General features: G+C 44.9%; 1 protein-coding gene across 2 annotated transcripts in view; it reads right to left on the minus strand.

The window, feature by feature from the left end:
• Positions 1-297: 297 nt before the first annotated feature.
• The window catches only part of CRMP1 (collapsin response mediator protein 1), a 42,140-nt gene continuing 23,399 nt past the window's right edge, over positions 298-19,038 (minus strand). For both annotated transcript variants that reach the window (XM_083399004.1, XM_083399005.1), the window contains exons 6-14: positions 18,853-18,933; positions 16,365-16,433; positions 15,606-15,726; positions 11,545-11,701; positions 10,588-10,729; positions 6,037-6,207; positions 5,371-5,550; positions 1,896-2,061; positions 298-1,260 (exon numbers count right to left, since the gene is read on the minus strand). In XM_083399004.1, the coding sequence (XP_083255130.1) occupies positions 1,169-1,260; positions 1,896-2,061; positions 5,371-5,550; positions 6,037-6,207; positions 10,588-10,729; positions 11,545-11,701; positions 15,606-15,726; positions 16,365-16,433; positions 18,853-18,933 (1,179 nt within the window). In that variant the 3' untranslated portion in view covers positions 298-1,168. The remainder of the gene's footprint in view (positions 1,261-1,895; positions 2,062-5,370; positions 5,551-6,036; positions 6,208-10,587; positions 10,730-11,544; positions 11,702-15,605; positions 15,727-16,364; positions 16,434-18,852; positions 18,934-19,038) is intronic.

The raw sequence follows: 19,038 nt of genomic DNA on the forward strand, positions 1-19,038 counted from the left end.
AGTGACTGTGACCATCCTCTGCCACTTCCCGTTTTCCACGGGCGCAGCAGCGAATGAGTGTTTTGGTGAATACATAGGGCAGGGGGTCTTCACAGATGTACATTAAGGGGTCTCTGAAGATGGTGGCTAGCCTCCGCAATGAGGAACCCGGTCAATCTTAAGTGTCCTTTAACCTTTTGGTATTGACTAAAGTGGTTCTTCCTTCCATCTCCCCACACTGTGGCTCCCAACCTGCTCTCTGCTTACCCCCTGAATGATAAGTTTGTTTATGAACTAGAAGCAAAAAGAGGCAAAGCGTTTCATTTCATCTTCTTTTATTTCACAAGCCTTCAATTCAAAAAAAAATGAACCACAACTAGTAGATCTGATACATTATAATAAGTAAAAATGAACGTGATTTATAAAGGAGAAAAAACTTTGTACAAAAACATTAAAAATCCAACAGCAAATTGAATTCTTTAGAAGTACCAAATATTTCATGCAAAAGGTGAGCGCTACTGGCCAGTTGTAGAAATCCCCTGAACAAAATGGCAACAGCGTCACTATGTGGAAATTATGGCTCTTTCTAAAAGCAAAGACACAGACTTGGAATGTACTAAGTGGGTCGGAGCCACTAGGCCCTCCTCTACTGAGGTTTCTTGGGATTTAATAAATTAAAAAATAACATTAAAAGAAAGACTCCTGTCCTATTCTGCATATTTTAAAAATGACCAGTCTTTCTTCTTACCTTGGCATCGTGGTAATTATTGGCAAAGTGTTCTTTCTAAAGTGGACTCACTCACAAACTGCAGCTTGCATCAATAACTTAGTAACATGCATCAACTACTCTAGCACGGCTAACGGGCGGGGGGTGCAAACGAACTATCAGGTCATTACGAGACAAAGCTAAAAGCATCCATCACTAATGGAGAAATGGAAGCACCATGCTTTAAAAGGTGGCAAAGGTATGAAAGCACAATTGTGAGGCAATTTATTCCAAGCAAACACGCTACACAATGATGACTTCTTTCTATTCACTTTTCTTGGGGAGGAGGAGAGATTCCCTGTCACACACACACACGCACACACAAGTACCGAATAAAAGTGTGGGATCAACAACACAGACATAGAAAGGAAATAATAATTGTTCCTATGAGCCTTTATTCTTGGTTTCTGTTTCCATCTGAGTTCATCCAAGACTAGTAATATTGGAGCGACCACCAGGAGGTGCAACAATGCGATGCCCAGTGCGACGTGGGTTGTTATCATCTACCTGAGCACCTGTGCAACAGCAATCCAGAAACAAGGTGAGAGTTAATAGCTTCTCCAGCCTTTCATTTACTCAGAGATCAATGGCACAAGTAATTGCAAATGCTTAATATGAGCTAAACATCTTGCCCTTTTATACTGAAAATGAGGCCTGACCCACACAAATACTGATTTTACAAAGTACACCCCTGTGACATAATATTTAGGATATGGCACTCTGAAGCGACAGTGCTCAAACTTTCATCGGACACTGAATCCTAAGTCTGCTGTGACTTTTCATCAAGGCTAATGGGTATTTGCCTACTGCACTAGTAGAAACATGGGTCCATCTACAGAAAACCAATGTGGATTCCTCTGTGCAGTTGTCTTTGAGCTACACCTGCACAAAAGACTTCTGGGAGTGGGCATCCTTTATCCAGACCTGAGCATGCAGGTGTAGCACTGAAAATGAAGAGACATGTACAGCACATCACAAGGCCGCAGTTCCCTCTGGGCTTCCCCTTATACTAAAAATCTCCTCCTTCTGCCAGTAAGTCATAAATGCTAGTCCTTACTAAATTACTTATGGATGGATTTGTACTACGCAATTCTCTGCAGTGGACCCTGTTTTCCAAAAAAAGGTTGCTGATACTGATAGTTTGTCACACCTGATAAGCTAAAGTTAGATTGATGGAGGTTCCTGATTGGTGGAGGCTGGTTTTTGGCAGGAGACGATTTAGTGGAAGGTGCAGGAGTTGCATATTTTGGTGTTGCTGGAACTTCATAGACTGGCCCATCGTACATTCCTCGGGAGACACCTTGCAATTCTGTTACCTGCGTATCACAAACAGAAATGCAATTACGGTACATCTCAGTGGCCTGGCATTTGACCCACCCGTCTCACACATAAGATCAATGCAAAAATGTATGCAACAGAGCAAGGTTGATGAGTCCCACTTCCTCCACCATCACTTCCATCTTCTGTTCCCAAAGTGGGGAGATTTGCACATCGTAAGATTTAGTATTTTCTAAGCACCTAAAAGTGAAGTGCCATGCAATCTAAGAAAGGGTTGCCAGCCTGATTGGGCCAGAAGGCCCCTTTGGCATTTTGAAAAGGTGCAGTGGGCACTAGTCCCAAAATGGCTGCCGCATCTCAAAAAGCCACATCTCAAAAAGGACCACAAAGTGGTGAAAGCCTGCCCCTCTCCCCTGTTGGCACTGTGATTGGTCACAGAGAGAAGCTCCTTCCATCTTCTGCTAAGAATGGAAGACAAAGTGGGCACTGACAATAATGCCAGTCAGAATTGTCACTGCTCCCTCATTGGAAGCCGGTTACTGTGGAGGAAGTCTATACATTAATTGGGAATCTGAAGAGCGGAAAGGCTCCGGGGAAAGACTTTATCCCAGTGGAATTGATTACATCAAAACAGCACTGGTGGGCTCCACTTCTGGCAGAACTTTTTACGGTAGTAAATAACTCGGGCAAAGTACCATATAACTGGAAACATGCTATAGTAGTTCCAATCTTTAAGAGAGGCCACCCAAACGTACCCTCCAATTATAGGCCAATTAGCCTGCTTTCAATAATTGGGAAGCTGTATGCCCGATTCCTCAGTAGCAAACTGACAATTTTTCTAAATGAACATAATATACTACCTGAAGCCCAGGCAGCCTTTCGTGAGAACCATTCAACATCAGACCACTGTCTAATGCTGTCCTTCCTAGCCGAGAAGTACACCAGGCCTCTACAGGGTAAACTCTTCGTGGCCTTCATGGATCTGAAATCAGCGTTCGATTTCATCCCCAGATCCCAGCTATGGTCCAAATTAAATCTGATTTTGCAGGACAAACGACTCCTCTTTCTTATAAAAGCCCTGTACAATGGAACCAAACTGCAGGTCTGATGCAGTCGGCAGGGACTGTTATCAAACAGTATCGGGATGACTAGGGGGGTGAGACAGGGATGCATTTTGCCCCCCCCCCACTGTTTTGCCTATTCTTAAATGACCTAGAAGAGAGCTTAATGGACCCAGATGGGCACTTTCCAAAAAAAAGGAATGAGAAGGACCCCCTTGTGGTTATATGCGGATGACGCGGCCATCATCTCACGTTCCAGACCAGGTTTTAAATATCTGCTGAGGAAGTTTTTTGGAAATGGTTTATCCATTAATTATGAAAAATCTAAAATTTTAGTCTTCGAAAGAAGCTTCTCCAGGTCTAAATGGGTGCTGGATGGCCATAACCTTGAACAGATTAAATACTTCAGTTATCTAGGGCTCACATTCCATCATACAGGATCTTGTAAGCACCACTAGCAAACCTCCCTTCAAAAGGCAGAGATCACAAAGCTAGCCATACTCAGATTCTTTTTCACAAAGGGCAGCAAATATGTTCCAGCAGCCTTAAGAGTTTTCAACGCAAAACCCGTTTCCCAACTCCTGTACGCTGCAAATGTCTGGCATAATGGGGACCTGCCTAAGTTAGATGGCTTTCAGGCAAAATTTCTACGATCTCTGCTGCAGGTACCCAACTGTGTCCCCAACTCCGTACTTCTGTTAGAAGCTGGTGAATGCCCAATTTCAACTAAAGCATGGTGGGCTGCCCTAAAACATTGGCTCAGGATTTCAGTGTTTGATCTAGGGAAGGGTTTGTACCAACACCTAACCAATGAGGAGTTTGTCAGCAAATGGCAGAAAACCATGGCTAGAAAAGCCACCTCTACTGGTCTGTCACCCCCCCCCCAACTTTATTACCTGGGTTATGAAGGCGCCCTAAAGACGTTAAAGCAAAGATTATGGGATAATACACACAGTGACTTGTGATCTCAATCACATGCAGTCTGTAGCAGTAAGAGTACAATATGGGCATGTCTTTAAGTTAACACCTTACATTAAAAACCTGACAGTACCAAATTATCAAAGGTTATTCACCAAAGCCAGAATAAACGTCTTTCCTTCTGCAGTGTTGGATGGCAGGTTGAGAGGAGTTCCCTAGCAGGACAGACTTTGCTCGGGTGCTCAAGACATCAATTCCATAAAACATATTTTGCTGCACTGTGCGAAATATGAGCTAGCCAGGGCTGAACTGATATTACCCTTGCTGGTACCTTTCCCGGGAAAATCAGATGCTCACTATGTCAGGTTCCTATTGGAAGACCGGACAAACGCTAGAACATTAGCAGTGGCGAAGTTTTTATCGGTGTTTGCAAGAAACAACGATCCCTATCTTTAAGTCTGAACAAAATGCTTGTTTAACCTGGAGGTAGGCTGTCTGAATTGTGCATTGCTTTGTAACGATTTGTTGGGTCTCTGGACTGTAATAAAGATTGATTGATAATGCCAGGCACTGGGTATGCCAACCTGAAATTCCCCAAGGGCCCACAAATGATCAATGGATCATTTTCAATATGTCCCCCATCCCAGTAAAACCCAGCATTTTCATTTTTTTATTTAACTTTTATTCACATGTACAATGGGATGCGGGTGGCGCTGCGGGTTAAACCACAGAGCCTAGGGCTTGCCGATCAGAAGGTTGGTGGTTCGAATCCCCGTGACGGGGTGAGCTCCCCTTGCTCGGTCCCTGCTCCTGCCAACTTAGCAGTTCCAAAGCACGTCAAAGTGCAAGTAGATAAATAGGTACCACTCCGGCGGGAAGGTAAACGGCGTTTCCGTTCGCTGCTCTGGTTCACCAGAAGTGGCTTAGTCATGCTGGCCAAATGACCCAGAAGCTGTACGCCGGCTCCCTTGGCCAGTAAAGTGAGAGGAGCACTGCAACCCCAGAGTCGTCCGCAACTGGACCTAACAGTCAGGGGTCACTTTACCTATACAATGGCAAAACTCATGTCTCAAAATGGACTGGAACTGGGCAGTGGATCTCAGGAGTGATACAGCCACTGTGTATTTCCTCAGGCACATTGCTCTCTCTGAATTACAGAACTGGAGAGATGGAAGAGACCCCAAGGATCATCTAGTCCACTTCCCTGAAATGCAGGAATCCTGCCCACAGACATCCCTGGGTGGGCTCAAACAGCCAGATTAAATGACCCATTGTTCTACAAAAATTTGTATATTAAAGCATTTGTACATTATAACATGTTACAGAAATGATTAGCAACAACAAGTTTGGATATCTATACAAACCTACCTTATTCCTAATTTTGATGCGTTGATAAAGGTATTCAGGGAAGGGCTTCCGGGGAATGAAACGTCCCATTCCTTTACTTACATGGAGATTTCCATCTTCAAACACAATCTTCCCTTGGCTAATGACTATGAGGGGAGCACCGTGACATTCCATGCCTTCAAATATATTATATTCAACAGCCTGCAATGGGGAGACCAGAACATGCAGTTAATTCTCGTTTACTGATAGGCATGAATGATTTATACTACATTAAATTGTACAAGGTGTTAAACATGATAGTTAATCTTCTTTAATAATCAGGGAGTCAAAACCATTAAAACGTCGCGGTGTGGTGGCACAAAGTGGCAGCAATGAGGGCAGGTTTCGGCAAAGTCTCACCGGAAATTGGCAAAGAAGCTGGTGGCGCTTTTCTGCTAGTGGGGTGCTGCCTTGGGGGCTTCTCCCATCCAAGGTGGGTGCTTCACCCCACCTCACAGGTGGGCCAGCCCTGCTGCCTGTGTATCTTTGATGGTGGCAGCACTGGCATCCATTCTCTAGACACAATTGTGTGACGCACACATGCACTAAGGAGCAATTGGGCACATGTTGTGCTGCCTTGGTTGAGACAGCCTGCAGCAATAGTGCCTTAAGTAGTTCTCAAAAAAATTGAAGAGCCTTTCCTCTTACCGACTTATGGCTTTTGGCTGTGATGGTCTTTGCCTTCTCTGGGTCCCAGATCACAATGTCAGCATCCGAACCCACAGCGATTCTACCCTTTCGCGGATAGAGGTTAAAGATTTTGGCTGCATTGGTACTAGTAATGGCAACAAACTGGTTTTCATCCATTTTACCTGAAGACTAAGATAAATTTTCCATGAGTAACATATCTTAAGAATAGTGGTATATATGTACATACAACAGAGATTAGAGGTGGTGGTCAACAAAATTTTACTCAGAGAACATCTAAGTCACAGATGTACAAGATCTGCCATGAAATCACCAGTATTCTTTCCTGCAGCAGATTAAGAGCCACCAGGAATATGTATGTGGATGCAGATAGGCATTAGATTTAGTGGCTCTTCCTGGAATTAGTTATGGATTGATTGATTGATTTATAAGGTAATTGAGTTTAAAAAAACAATTCTTAACATACCAGCAGATGGCAAATGAAACTAGCAGTTGAGACTTGGAATTCAGAGGGGCAAAATGCCTGACAGGTGGAAGAAGCCTGTTGATTTCCTTAGTTATAGTGGCTGTTGTGGGTAAAATGACTGTTTGGCCCTGTTAGAATAAAGGATGATGAACCTGGTGGGTTGACTGGGCTATTTGTCCTTCCCCCAACCTGGTACCCGCTACTAAATCTGGGGCACAACTGCCATAAGCTCCAGCTAGCCTGGCCAGTGGCCAAGGATGATGTGAGTTGTAGCTCAATACAACCGGAGCGCACCAGGCTAATGAAGGCTGACCTTGTTAAGCTCTGAAGGAGGCTGCCACCAGAACAAGGAGTGGAGCAAGAAGAGGTTGTAAGGGAAGGAAAAGGCAAAGGACCCCTGGACAGTTAAGTCCAGTCAAAGGCAAAGAATGGGCAAATAAATCAGGGAAATGGTTAGCATGGCAAATTAAGAAAAGGAAGGAACAAAATATGATAAACAAGATAAAAATAGAAGATCAAGGTATTGTTAGTCCAAAAGAAATAAGAAAAGGATTTGTGGACTTTTATAGAGATTTATATAAGAAAAAGGAGAGATGCAACAAAAAGAAAATAGAAGAGTATCTAAAGAAGAAAGAAGTGCAGAAAATAACTGATAGCGACAGACTTAAATTGAATGAACCGATTGAAATAGAGGAAATTAATATGGCTATAAAAGAATTGAAAAGTGGGAAGACACCAGGCCCAGATGGATTCAGCGCAAGATATTATAAAGAGATGAAACATATACTGCTTGCACCAATAAAAGAAGTGATGAATAATATACTAATAAGGGCTGAAATTCCGGAAACATGGAAAGAAGCTTATATAACTTTTATCCCAAAACAGGATTCGGATTTGACTCAAGTTAAGAATTATAGGCCAATTTCATTGTTGAATAATGACTATAAAATATTTGCAAATATCCTAGCAAGTAGACTGAAAAAGATTTTAAATAAGATGATTGTAATGGTTCTAGGGGTTGCTCGTGCGTAAGCCGGTGCAAACACCTGGCTGGGTTGCCTGAGTGAACCTTTTCTGTCCGGACAGCCACTCACCCGTGGCTGTCTCAATCGCTGGCAGAATCCGTCAGTGGGCGTTTCTTAAACTTCTTCCAGCAAAGAAGCTCTTTGACGCCTAGTCTTCTCCTACTCTCTCTGCGCGAAAGCCTTCTGCGCAAGGAGGGCTTAGGCAGCGGAGGACCCCTACTCTCCCCGCTGGTCATGGAGTCATGGGACCGCCTCGCCGCTTCCCCCATCTGCCCCCAATCTCCACTGGTGCTACGCTGATTCTCTTCCCCAGAAGATGGGCTGCCTCTCCCAATCCCGGGACGCTCTCTGGAATCCCTCTGGATTTTGCTCTCTCCCTCCGGCACTGATGGCAGTTCCCTGACAATGATACACAAAGATCAGGCAGGTTTCCTTCCTGGTAGACAGATGAAAGATAACATAAGAAATATACAGTGGTGCCTGCAAGACGAAATTAATCCGTTCCGCGAGTCTCTTCGTCTAGCGGTTTTTTCGTCTTGCGAAGCAACCCTATTAGCGGATTAGCGCTATTAGCAGTTTAGCGGCTATTAGCGGCTATTAAAGGCTTAAGGGATTAGCGGATTAGCTGCTAAAAGGCTATTAGCAGCTTAGCGCCTTAGAAAAAGGGGGTGGGGAGCGAAAAAAAATCTCAAGAATCGCAAGACATTTTCGTCTTGCGAAGCAAGCCCATAGAGAAATTTGTCCTGCGAAGCGCATTGAAAAACGGAAAACCCTTTCGTCTAGCGGGTTTTCCGTCTTGCGAGGCATTCGTCTTGCGGGGCACCACTGTAATTAATATTATGGAGTATCTGAACAACAGGAAGGATAAACAGGCGATGTTGATATTTGGGCGTGCAGAAAAGGCCTTTGATAATGTTTCTTGGGATTTTATGTTAGAGAATTTTGAATTAATGGAAATGGGACAATCTTTCATAAGTGTTGTAAAGTCAATCTATTCGGAACAAAGAGCAAGATTAATCGTTAATAATGTATTGACAGAGAAAATTGCTATAACTAAAGGTACAAGGCAGGGATGTCCACTGTCACCGCTGTTATTCATCTCGGTATTGGAGGTCTTCTTAAGATCAATAAGGAATAATGAGAATATCAACAGAACACCGTGACAGAAGCCAGAGCACACAGAAATGCCATTTACCTTCCCGCCAGAGTGGTACCTATTTATCTACTTGCACTGGCATGCTTTCGAACTGCTAGGTTGGCAGAAGCTGGGACACAGCAACAGGAGTTCACCCCGTCATGGGGATTTGAACCACCGACCTTCCAATCAGCAAGTCCAGGTGACTCAGTGGTTTAGACCACAGCGCCACCCGCGTTCCTTTTAAGCAGAGATGAAGCATGAGGGAGGGGCAAGATGATGGTGCTGATGGATACAAGAGAGATTGCTGGGAGGAGATAGAGGAAGCATCACTTAAGATCTCGGGACTATGTGAGTATGCAGCTTCGAGAAGCTGCCACAATATTCATGGGGCATACAAGTAGTACTTGGGAATAGGGGCAATGAGATAGGCTTGGTTTCAAAGGGTTCAAAAGAGAACAACGTGCCTCAGTGAGCAAGAGAATAGGCTAACCAAGCTGCAGAAGCAAGGGGAGAAAACCACTGAGAACTTGACACTGTCCCCAGCATCTCGTTTTGGGCAGGTCTCACCACATGCATGAACTTGGTGCAAGGACCCACAGATGACTTCAACAACTGGGGTCCAAGTACTTTTGGGACTGCCTGAGTCCCTATGCTCCACCACAATCGCTCAGATCAGGGTGGTCCAATATGTGGCCCACGAGGCCTTTTGTGGCAGCTCCAGGCAGGGCCTAGCAAGTGCTTTCCCAGCTTTGGAAAGGAGGTGGGAGAGCTCTAGGACCCTGCCAGAGCCCTTGTGCCCCATTCCCAAAGCCAGCCAAATGTTTACTGGGCTTTGGGAAGGCGTCCCCTTGGCTCGGTGCCCAGTGTGGGGGAACTGGTTACGCTGCCGTATCCAGTGCTGCCGCCCCCTTATACTTCTGCAAACCTTGGGTTTATCCCAAGCCTGCTGATTCTCTCTCTCTCTCTGTGTGTGTGTGTGTAGTTGTTTTGGCAATGCAAGTGACAGCACCGACAGAATTGAATTGGGAGTAGAAGAAATAATGATAATATCAGCATTTTAACTGAGTCCAGAAGCAGACTGGTAACTAGCAGTGCCATCTTACCCATAGGTGCTAGGGGTGCGGGGCACCCGGGTGCCAGGCTCTCAGGGGCGCCAGGCTGAGAGTCCGGGGCCCGAGAGTTGAGTCCGGAAAAGGGTCTGGAGTGCCGCGGCAGGCTCTTCTGCTGTGGGCAGCGAGTTTAGGAGTGCCTGAGCCAGCAAGACGCTGAGGCGGCCAGCTGGCTCCGCCCTCCTGCATGCCTGGGACTGGGCAACTGGGGGGGGGGGCGCCGGGTGGATCTTTGCACCCTGGCACCGCATATGCTTAAGACAGCCCTGGTAATTAGTGCCACTGATGTGTGGTGGCGCAAAGCTTCTGTCTCCCAGAAACATTTTGGCAGCCACACTTTGTACAAAAACGAAGTTTCCTGGTCGCCTTTAAATGCAGTTCCAGCATCATAGTAGAGCATTACAGCAGCCCAGGCTGGCGGAGTTGTGCGCCCTGAGGCCCCGGTGTGTGAGTGCAAATAAAAGGCCCTGGGTGTTGGCCCGCTGACCCCAGCGCCAGTGTGGTGTAGTGGTTAAGAGCGGTAGTCTCGTAATCTGGGGAACCGGGTTCGCGTCTCTGCTCCTCCACATGCAGCTGCTGGGTGACCTTGGGCCAGTCACACTTCTCTGAAGTCTCTCAGCCCCACTCACCTCACAGAGTGTTTGTTGTGGGGGAGGAAGGGAAAGGAGAATGTTAGCCGCTTTGAGACTCCTTAAAGGGAGTGAAAGGCGGGATATCAAATCCAAACTCTTCTTCTTCTTCTAGCTAAGAGTTAGATTTGGAAATCTCTGAGCAGTACAAGGCAGGTGTGAAGCAGCGGTTGCCTTTGCTTACCACACACTTATCCCAGACCACGGTCATTCTTTCTTCAATTCCATTTACTCCTTCTGGAATCAGAGTGAAGTTGTCCTTTCCCACCGCTTTCTGGGCTGTGCTATAGGTACAGTGGGCACTTCCAGTCACTTGAAGGTCACCACTGAAGGAACATAGAGGGGAGACAGAAATATTTTTAAAGCCTGGAGGCAAGGATGTGGGTTGCTTACCATTTGTGTTTCTAGCTATTGGTGCCACACATTCATTCAGGAATGTATACTCTATGGTTAACTACTGCTTTTCAATTCTGTTAACCTCTCATGTCTCTGCTTCCACATTCACATCAATACTATTCTCCAAAGTATTGTTCTTTGAGTATCTTTCCTAGTGTTTTTCAGGTCTCTGTAACAGCAGCAGTAAGGCAAACCAAAGTGAAACTGAACAGCAATTTTGTTTACAGATTATTTTTTAAAAAACTCACTCTATACAATCATCCCACTAAGGACCTAGTTAGATGTTCCATGGGAGGCCTGTGAACCATCTGATGACGGACTGATTGATTGATTTGTACTGAAAAGCAGTCATAGAAGACTGCCAGTTTGAGTGGATGGGGATGAGGCTATTTCATCCTTTTCCTTCCTGTCACTTAAAACCATCCTTTCCGAGCCGATTTCCCTGTCAAAGGGGAAGAGGGTAAGCTGCCTGGGGTAATTCTGAACAGGGTAAGGTCAGGAAGGGAAAGACTCCTCCCCCTGTGGTGGGGGTGTCACATATCTCCTGCATAATGTCTAAGTTCACTCTGAGCTAAATACAGTATTTGCTATTCCCTTACAAACAAGAACAAATCTGACAATAATCAAACCACATCAAAATACTTGTCTATTATTACATATTACTTCTGCACTTTAGCTCACATCCAAGAGGCTCAAGGACTCCCTTGGCTGAATTGGTGGTTTACAAGCAGTTGCAGTTTAATACCATGCTAAAAGTGAGGTCAAATGATCAGGTGTTGTAGGATCCAGACTCAGAGGCGGTGAGGTCACAAATGCTGCAGCCTTGGCCCAATTTTTGCTCCAATAATGTGTCCCGTCTGTCCCCAGGCTGGCAGTGATTGGTTCCCCGAAAACAAGAGCACCTTGGGGAATGGAAAAACACAACTGATTATACCATCCTTTTAATTTGTTTTTTAAAATTTATATACCATCCTTCATCCGAAGATCACAGGGTGGTTCAAAACATAAAAATACAAAATGAGAACACAAATTACAAAATAGACAAAGGCAAGCCAATCACCCCACCTCCCACAAACACATTTAAAAGGACATAGTATGTTAATCAACCAAGGGCCTGATTAAAGAGAAAAGTTTTTGCCCGGTGCCTAAAGATATGGAAGGAGGGCACCAGGCAAGGCTCCCTGGGGATAGCATTCCCCAAACGGGGAGCCACCACAGAGAAGGCATGTTCTCATGTTGCCACCCTCCAGATCTCTCGTGGAGGAGGCACACGAAGGAAGGCCTTAGATGATGATCACAGGGCCTGAACTGGTTCACATGGGAAGAGACAGTCCTTGAGGTATTGCAGTCGTGAGCCATTTAAGATTTTATGGGTCAAAACCAGCACTTTGAATTGAGCCCAGAAACTAATCGGCAGCCAGTGCAGTCAGGCCAGGATCGGTGTAATATGCTTAAACTTTCATGCCCTGGTGAGCAACCTGGACACCAAATTCTGAACCAGCGGAAGTTTCCAAACCATCCTCAAGTAGCCCTATGTATAACGTGTTGCAGCAATCTTACCTAGAGATCACCAGAGCATAGATGACAGAAGTTAGGTTTTCCGGTCTAAGGAAACCAGGTCGGGGAACCAGGTTGGGGAACAGCGGTATGGCGGCGCTCCGCCTCCCCGCTGTCCCCCGATCTTATGGGGCTGGCCGATGTCTGCCCGGCGTGAGGGGTGCTCTGCTTCAGGGCACCTCGTGCGCCGGGCGGCAGGCTGCTATCCGCAGCGTGGGGAGCCCTGCAGGACCTCCCGTGGGCTCCCCAGGCTTGCTGATAGCTTCCTGAAACCTGGAGAGCAAGAGGGGTCGGTGCACACTCCAAGCTTCAGCGAAAGCCTGTATTCACCCCATAGAGTAGTCTCTAAGGTGCTACTGGAAAGATTTTTTTAATTTTGTTTCGACTATGGCAGACCAACACAGCTACCTACCTGTAACTAGAACTTTGTGTATGCTGAGACATGGACTCTAGTCTGTAAAAGCTTCTGCTACAATAAATCGGTTAGCATTTAAGGTGCCACAAGTCTCTTTGTTATTTTTGCTTCTAAGTAAGTGGCAGGAACAAACAGAGCTCCAGAGAGAATTTGCTTCTCTACACAGCCATGGCAGCCCGAATGATATATGCTCAGAAATGGAAGAAGAGAAAACCACCAACAAAGGAGGAATAGCAGATGAAACTGATGGAGTATGCAGAATTAGCAAAATTAACTATCAGAATAAGAGAACAGGAAGAAGGAGCCTTTAAGGAAGATTGGAAAATGTTCGTAGAAGATTTGAAGAATTATTGTAAGTAAGTTAAAATGTTAGCAGGGTTGGAGTAAATTCAGCAGTTTAAATTAAGTGAAGATGTAATGAGAAAGGAGATAAAATAAAATATATGGAGTAATTAGAATATGCACTAGTAATGGATAACTAAAACAAACCATGGAGGAGGGGGGAAGGAAAGTAAATGATTATGGTTATATTGATATGAATTTGAAAATCTGTAATGGAAAATTATAGATATATAAAGAGCTCCAGAGAGACATGTTTAAACAGAATAAAATATTTCCTCACCAGGGAGCTAGTCTATCTATTCCGAGGGATTATCAAAGTAGTTGCTGGGCCCCTCCACTTTCCCAAGCTCTCAGTCCTGCAGACTTTCAGACTTGCAGACTTTGCAAGTTCAAATAGCATTTCAGTCATCTTGCTCAGACTGACCTGCTTTCAGCTGTTTGACTTTCAGGGATGCAACGAAAACCACAAGTAAATGCATATCTGAATAAACTGAATGTACAGCAAGAATGGGATATATAAGCACGGCTTGATAAAGTCAATAAAGAATTTCTTAGTGGACTGGTCAGCGCTAGTTGGCTTGCTTAAAAAAGGTAAAGCAGCACAGCAAGAGAGGAAATGGGGAGGAGAACCCCATATTGGGATTTTGGTGGCCCCTTTCTCCATCTCACCCAGTTCCCTGGTGACCAGTCACTATGGCCAGACTGTGCGCCAAACGGTTCTCATGTGCACAGCCAAGAGGTGAGGTCTATGAGCTATGGATTGATTTAAGGCAGAAAGCCATGAACCAGTTCAGAAGGAGAACCAATGCGCAGAAAAAGGGTGGTCCAAAAGAACCGAAAAGAAAGGAGCACTGGAAAAGGGGATGTGAAGCAGCACAGAACCAGCTCAGAGCATTCAACAAAGTTCAAGTCCTTCCCTTTAGCTTCTCTGCCATTACCATTTTACTTTCTTAGTGATTCCTGCTGGTTCGCACAGAGGTATTCATCACTTGATGACTCACTGCAGTATCAAGTAGCAATTTGCAAGGATAAATGAGGCAGCGCTCATCCAGCACCACGGACAGAATGTTTGCATAGTCTCCCCACATATACAAGGCTTTTCACTCAATTGAGTCACTTCATACATTGAGCCACAAGATGTCCAGTGGTGAGAAAGCAAGCCATGGATATGCAGATGTGGGCAAGACCTTTGTGCTGTGGCTTGGGAGCTCAAAACGGAGTAATTTGTTCTTTCTTGCACTTTGAAAAAAAGCGACATTATATAAAGGTACTTCTGTTTGTATTGGGATGAGAACAGTCCTCTCTCTAGTGTGCTCATTCACGGAATTATTACTGAAGCAAGTCCAAATAGCCTGATCCTATAGCCTCGCCTTTGCCCCAAGAGCCCAGAGTCCTCAAGACAAGGACCCTTGTCTAGAAGTCCAACATTTCAGATACATGATATTGTTATAAGAACTTTAAGGTCTTATATATATATAATAAATAAAGGTAAAGGGACCCCTGACTGTTAGGTCCAGTCGCGGACGACTCTGGGGTTGCAGCGCTCATCTCGCTTTATAGGCCGAGGGAGCTGGTGTACAGCTTCCGGGTCATGTGGCCAGCATGACTAAGCCGCTTCTGGCAAAACGGCGCACGGAAACGCCGTTTACCTTCCTGCTGGAGTGGTACCTGTTTATCTACTTGCACTTTGACGTGCTTTTGAACTGCTAGGTTGGCAGGAGCAGGGACCGAGCAACGGGACCTCACCCTGTCATCACGGGGATTCGAACCGCCTTCTGATCAGACCACAGCGCCACCCGCGTTCATAAATGTACATAAATAGATGTTCATAAATGTACCAAGCAAACACATACAAAGATGTAAACCACATGTCTGAAACCCACAGAAAAGTCCTGAAACCATTTTCTCTCTCCCAAAATGACCTCAAATATTACTCTGCAAGGTCGAAAGAAATGGGAAATCTCCCCATTGTCTCTTTCACAAATCCTGTCTTAAGGGCACATCTAAAATATGAATAGGGTGTGAACCTGTGACCTGGATTCAGGAATTGAGTAGTTATCATAACAAGAGAGTGGCCAGGATGCCCAGGTAATCCAATCAGGTAACCTGGCAGACAGGAAGAAACAACACACCCAGATTTCCTCCCCTTTTCTGATGTATTAAGGGGGCCACACCCCTTCTGTGATGTATGTATGATGTTTCAGGGGGTGGTCTTGGACTCTAGGGCGGGCAATTTAAAAAGTCTATATAACGGCTTGCGCGCATGGCTCGGGGTCCCCCCGTTTGTGTGTGGGGAGCACCCTGTTGCAACAGCTTTAATAAAGATCAGCTTACTAGCTGCTTTGCTTCTCAATATTCTCTCATTGGTCTCTGTTATTTTCTCCTACCGGTTGAGAACCTACAAAAGGACTTTCTATGGGCTCTTGGATACCCCATAAGGGAAAGGGAGCAGGTTTTTTCCTCATAACAATATGAAAGGCTTCATTCTGTACCTTTCTTTCTAGCCAGTGAAATGATGTCAGCTGCACTCTTGCTCATGACCTTGGTGATATACAACGGACAGTTGATGCGACTAGCTATGGTGATGGCTCGGAAAACAGCTTCTGCTTCAAGCTGAAATAAGGAAACAAATTCAGTCAAAGTAACCTCACCATTACCTTGCAAATATTTCACACAGGTATATCCCAGATTCCAGCCACTTTCCTCTTCTGCTTTAAGAACGGTTCCTCATCCCTCAACCCCCTTCCTCTTTTAACTGACTTACAAACATATAACCCTTCCTGCTACTTCACGCTTTGCTTTTTCTCCAAGCAGAATTAATTTGAAGCTATACACAAATTTCAGAATACTGCTTACAGGGGGGGGGGAATTCTCACCCCTGATCTAAATGGCATGAATGGCTCAAGGTGGTACCTGAAAAAACTCGTGCGACTTCAAAAACATTAGAAACTGAATGTAATTAGCTTGCCACCTTGCAAGCAACTGCTATACTGAAGTGTTCATCAGCAGAGCGACCCCTTTCTTCTTTAATATTCTCATAGAAGTCAATGGAGCATTCAGCTTCAAGGCCACAGCTTAAAATTTTGTTATTAAGGTGTTCTGTATTAAGGCATTATTATCACAGAATCACAAAGTGATGTGAAGTGCTTATGGATTTCTCTTGGTTTGGCTAGTTCTGCTAGAAAAAAATTGTAGACACTTTAACGCATAGCTCCTGCAGCCCTTAGACTGAACTTGAACACAGCTCTCACCTCCTCCGGCCTGCTCAAGGCGTGGCCCTCTGGTCCAGTGATGCCCATCTCCAGCATACGCTTTTGTTCCTGAGGAGGTAATGGACAAAAGATGATGGCCAGCAGGTTACAAATATATCAATTGATATATATATATCAAAAGTCTCTTGTATACACTGTATTTCAGTCATGTCTGTTGGTTAAGGAACAGTATTTATTGTTAGCATTTAAATACTATCCAATCAACTATGTATTCTGCGTAGTTTACAGATTTCGGATATTCCAATCCGCTTTTACTGCATAATGTTCCTGATTTATAATTTTAACTGCTGCTGTTTTAACTATGTATTATGCTAGGTGCCTGTTTTATTTTTAAATTGTTTTAAACTACAGGCATGTCTGGAGGATGTGGACCATTTGGGTCCCTTCCAATCGGGATTCAGGCTCCACCACGGGACAGAAACCACCCTGGTTGACTGGTCAATGATCTCTGGCAGGTTAGGGACAGAAGTGAAAGCTGTTTCCTGGTTCTGCTGGATCTCTCAGCAGCTTTTGATACCATCAACCCTAGTATCTTTCTGGACCATCTAGAAAGGTTGGGAGTGTGGGGCACTGTTACACAATGGTTCCACTCCTTCCTGGGTCATGTCCAGGAAGTTGTGTGGGGAGATGAGTGCTCAGACCCCTCAACACTCACTTGTGGGGTGCATCATGACTCCACCCTCTCTCTCATGCTTTTTAACATCAATATGAAACTGCTGGGAAAGGTCATCAGGGGGTTTGGGCTGGGTGTTCACCAATATGCAGATGACACCAGCTCTACCTCTCATTTAAATCAGAAACCGTGAATGTGATGAACCTGGTCCTGTGTGTCTGGAGGTGGCTGGGGGATGGAGGGCAATCAATGGATTCAGGTTGAATCCTGCCAAGACGGGGGGTAGTTAGGTGTAAAGGACTTCCTGGTCTTGAATGAGGTAACCGTGCCCCTAAAGGACCAGGTGTGCAGCCTTGGGGTCATTTCGGACTCAGAGCTCTTCATGGAAGCACAGCTTAATTCTGTGTCCAGGGTGGCTGTCTACCAGCTCCACCTGGTATGGTGGCTGAGACCCTTCCTGCCTGCACACTGTCTCACAGAGTGGGGCATGCACTAGTTATTTCCTGCTTGGGACTACTGCAATGTGTGCTACGCGGGGCTACCTTTGAAGGTGACTCAGAAACTACAGCTAATCCACAATGCAGCAACTAGACTGGTGACTTGGAGGGCCACTGGGACCATATAACACCTGTCCTAAAGGATCTATGTTGGCTCCTATAACATTTCTGAGCTAAACTCAAAGTGTTGGTACTGACCTTTCAAGCCCTAAATGGCCTCAGCCCTGTATATCTGAAGGAGAATCACCACCTGCATTGTTCAGCCCAGAAACTGAGGTCCAGCTCTGAGGGCCTTCTAGTGGTTCCCTCACTGTGAGAAGCAAAGTTACAAGGAACCAGGCAGAAGGCCTTCTCAGTAGTTGTCCCCTCCCTATGGAATAGCCTCCCATCAGATGTCAAAAGGCAGCCCTGTACAGGGAAGTTTTTAATGTTTAATATTTTATTGTGTTTTTTATATTTTGTTGGAAGCTGCCCATAGTGGTTGGGGCAACCCAGTCATTTGGGCAGCATGTTGTTGTTGTTGTTGTTTGCTTTTAGCTGGAATTGTTTCTGGCCATGAATAGCACCACAAAAACTCAAAAATTAAATGAAATAAATTAAATTTCTGGCAAACTGAGAGGCCCATTTACTTCTTTCACCACAACTAAAATGCACTGATAATTATTACAGATTCTATATGCTAGCTGGCTGACAGAATTTTGAAAATGTCCACCTGTTCCAAGGCCTCCCTTCTTGACTGTTTCATCACTTAAGATCTACCTGGTTCTAAGCATGGACATCTAAGGCCAGGTGGCACTTGAATTGGTACCAATTTGTCACATAGGTCTTTCTGGGACAGTTATGCAATAAAGAACCTCTTTTTGATACTAGCATCATCTTCATCGGCACCCAGTACTGAACTTTGTGCCGAATAATAATGTCTGCATGTTTTGGGTACCTTTCTGCAATCACAGCATGGCTTAAACACAGCCCAGTGTAAGCGGTCCAATCCAGAGAAAGGCTAGCATCCATTAAGTCCTGGTGAAGCACACAATTAAGCACATCTGTCCAATTGATATCAGTAGATTTTTCTATGTTCAGGATTAACGAGAACCAATCAATTACTTTACATCTTATTTTAATTTTTCATGGCGCCAAGTAGGGCTCATTTTCAATCACTCCCTGTCACAACCATGACATTCAGCACTCATTACATTTTGCGAGGGCCTGATGACCATTGCTACTGCCACACTGCAGTACTAATCTACAACCAAATCAGATGGGTGGGTAAGATAGCAAACATCTGTGCCCAACGACTCTACCTATCAAGGGTATCAGACAGTTCAAAGAATAAATGTAGAAGAAAAGTTTTTCTCACCTGAGCTATCAAATCTCCATTTTCAGCATGGACCATGATTACAGCTCCAAGACTTTTCAGAAAAGTAAAGGCTTCATAGAGCTATATACAGTACCAAGGGAGGGGAGAACAGTCAGCAATGACAGATTATTGTATATCCCAATTCTTTTATCCCCTTCTTTAAAACACACATGCATACACACATTT

The sequence above is a fragment of the Podarcis tiliguerta genome, assembly GCF_965153285.1.
Source record: "Podarcis tiliguerta genome assembly, chromosome: 9".
Lineage (NCBI taxonomy): Eukaryota > Metazoa > Chordata > Lepidosauria > Squamata > Lacertidae > Podarcis > Podarcis tiliguerta.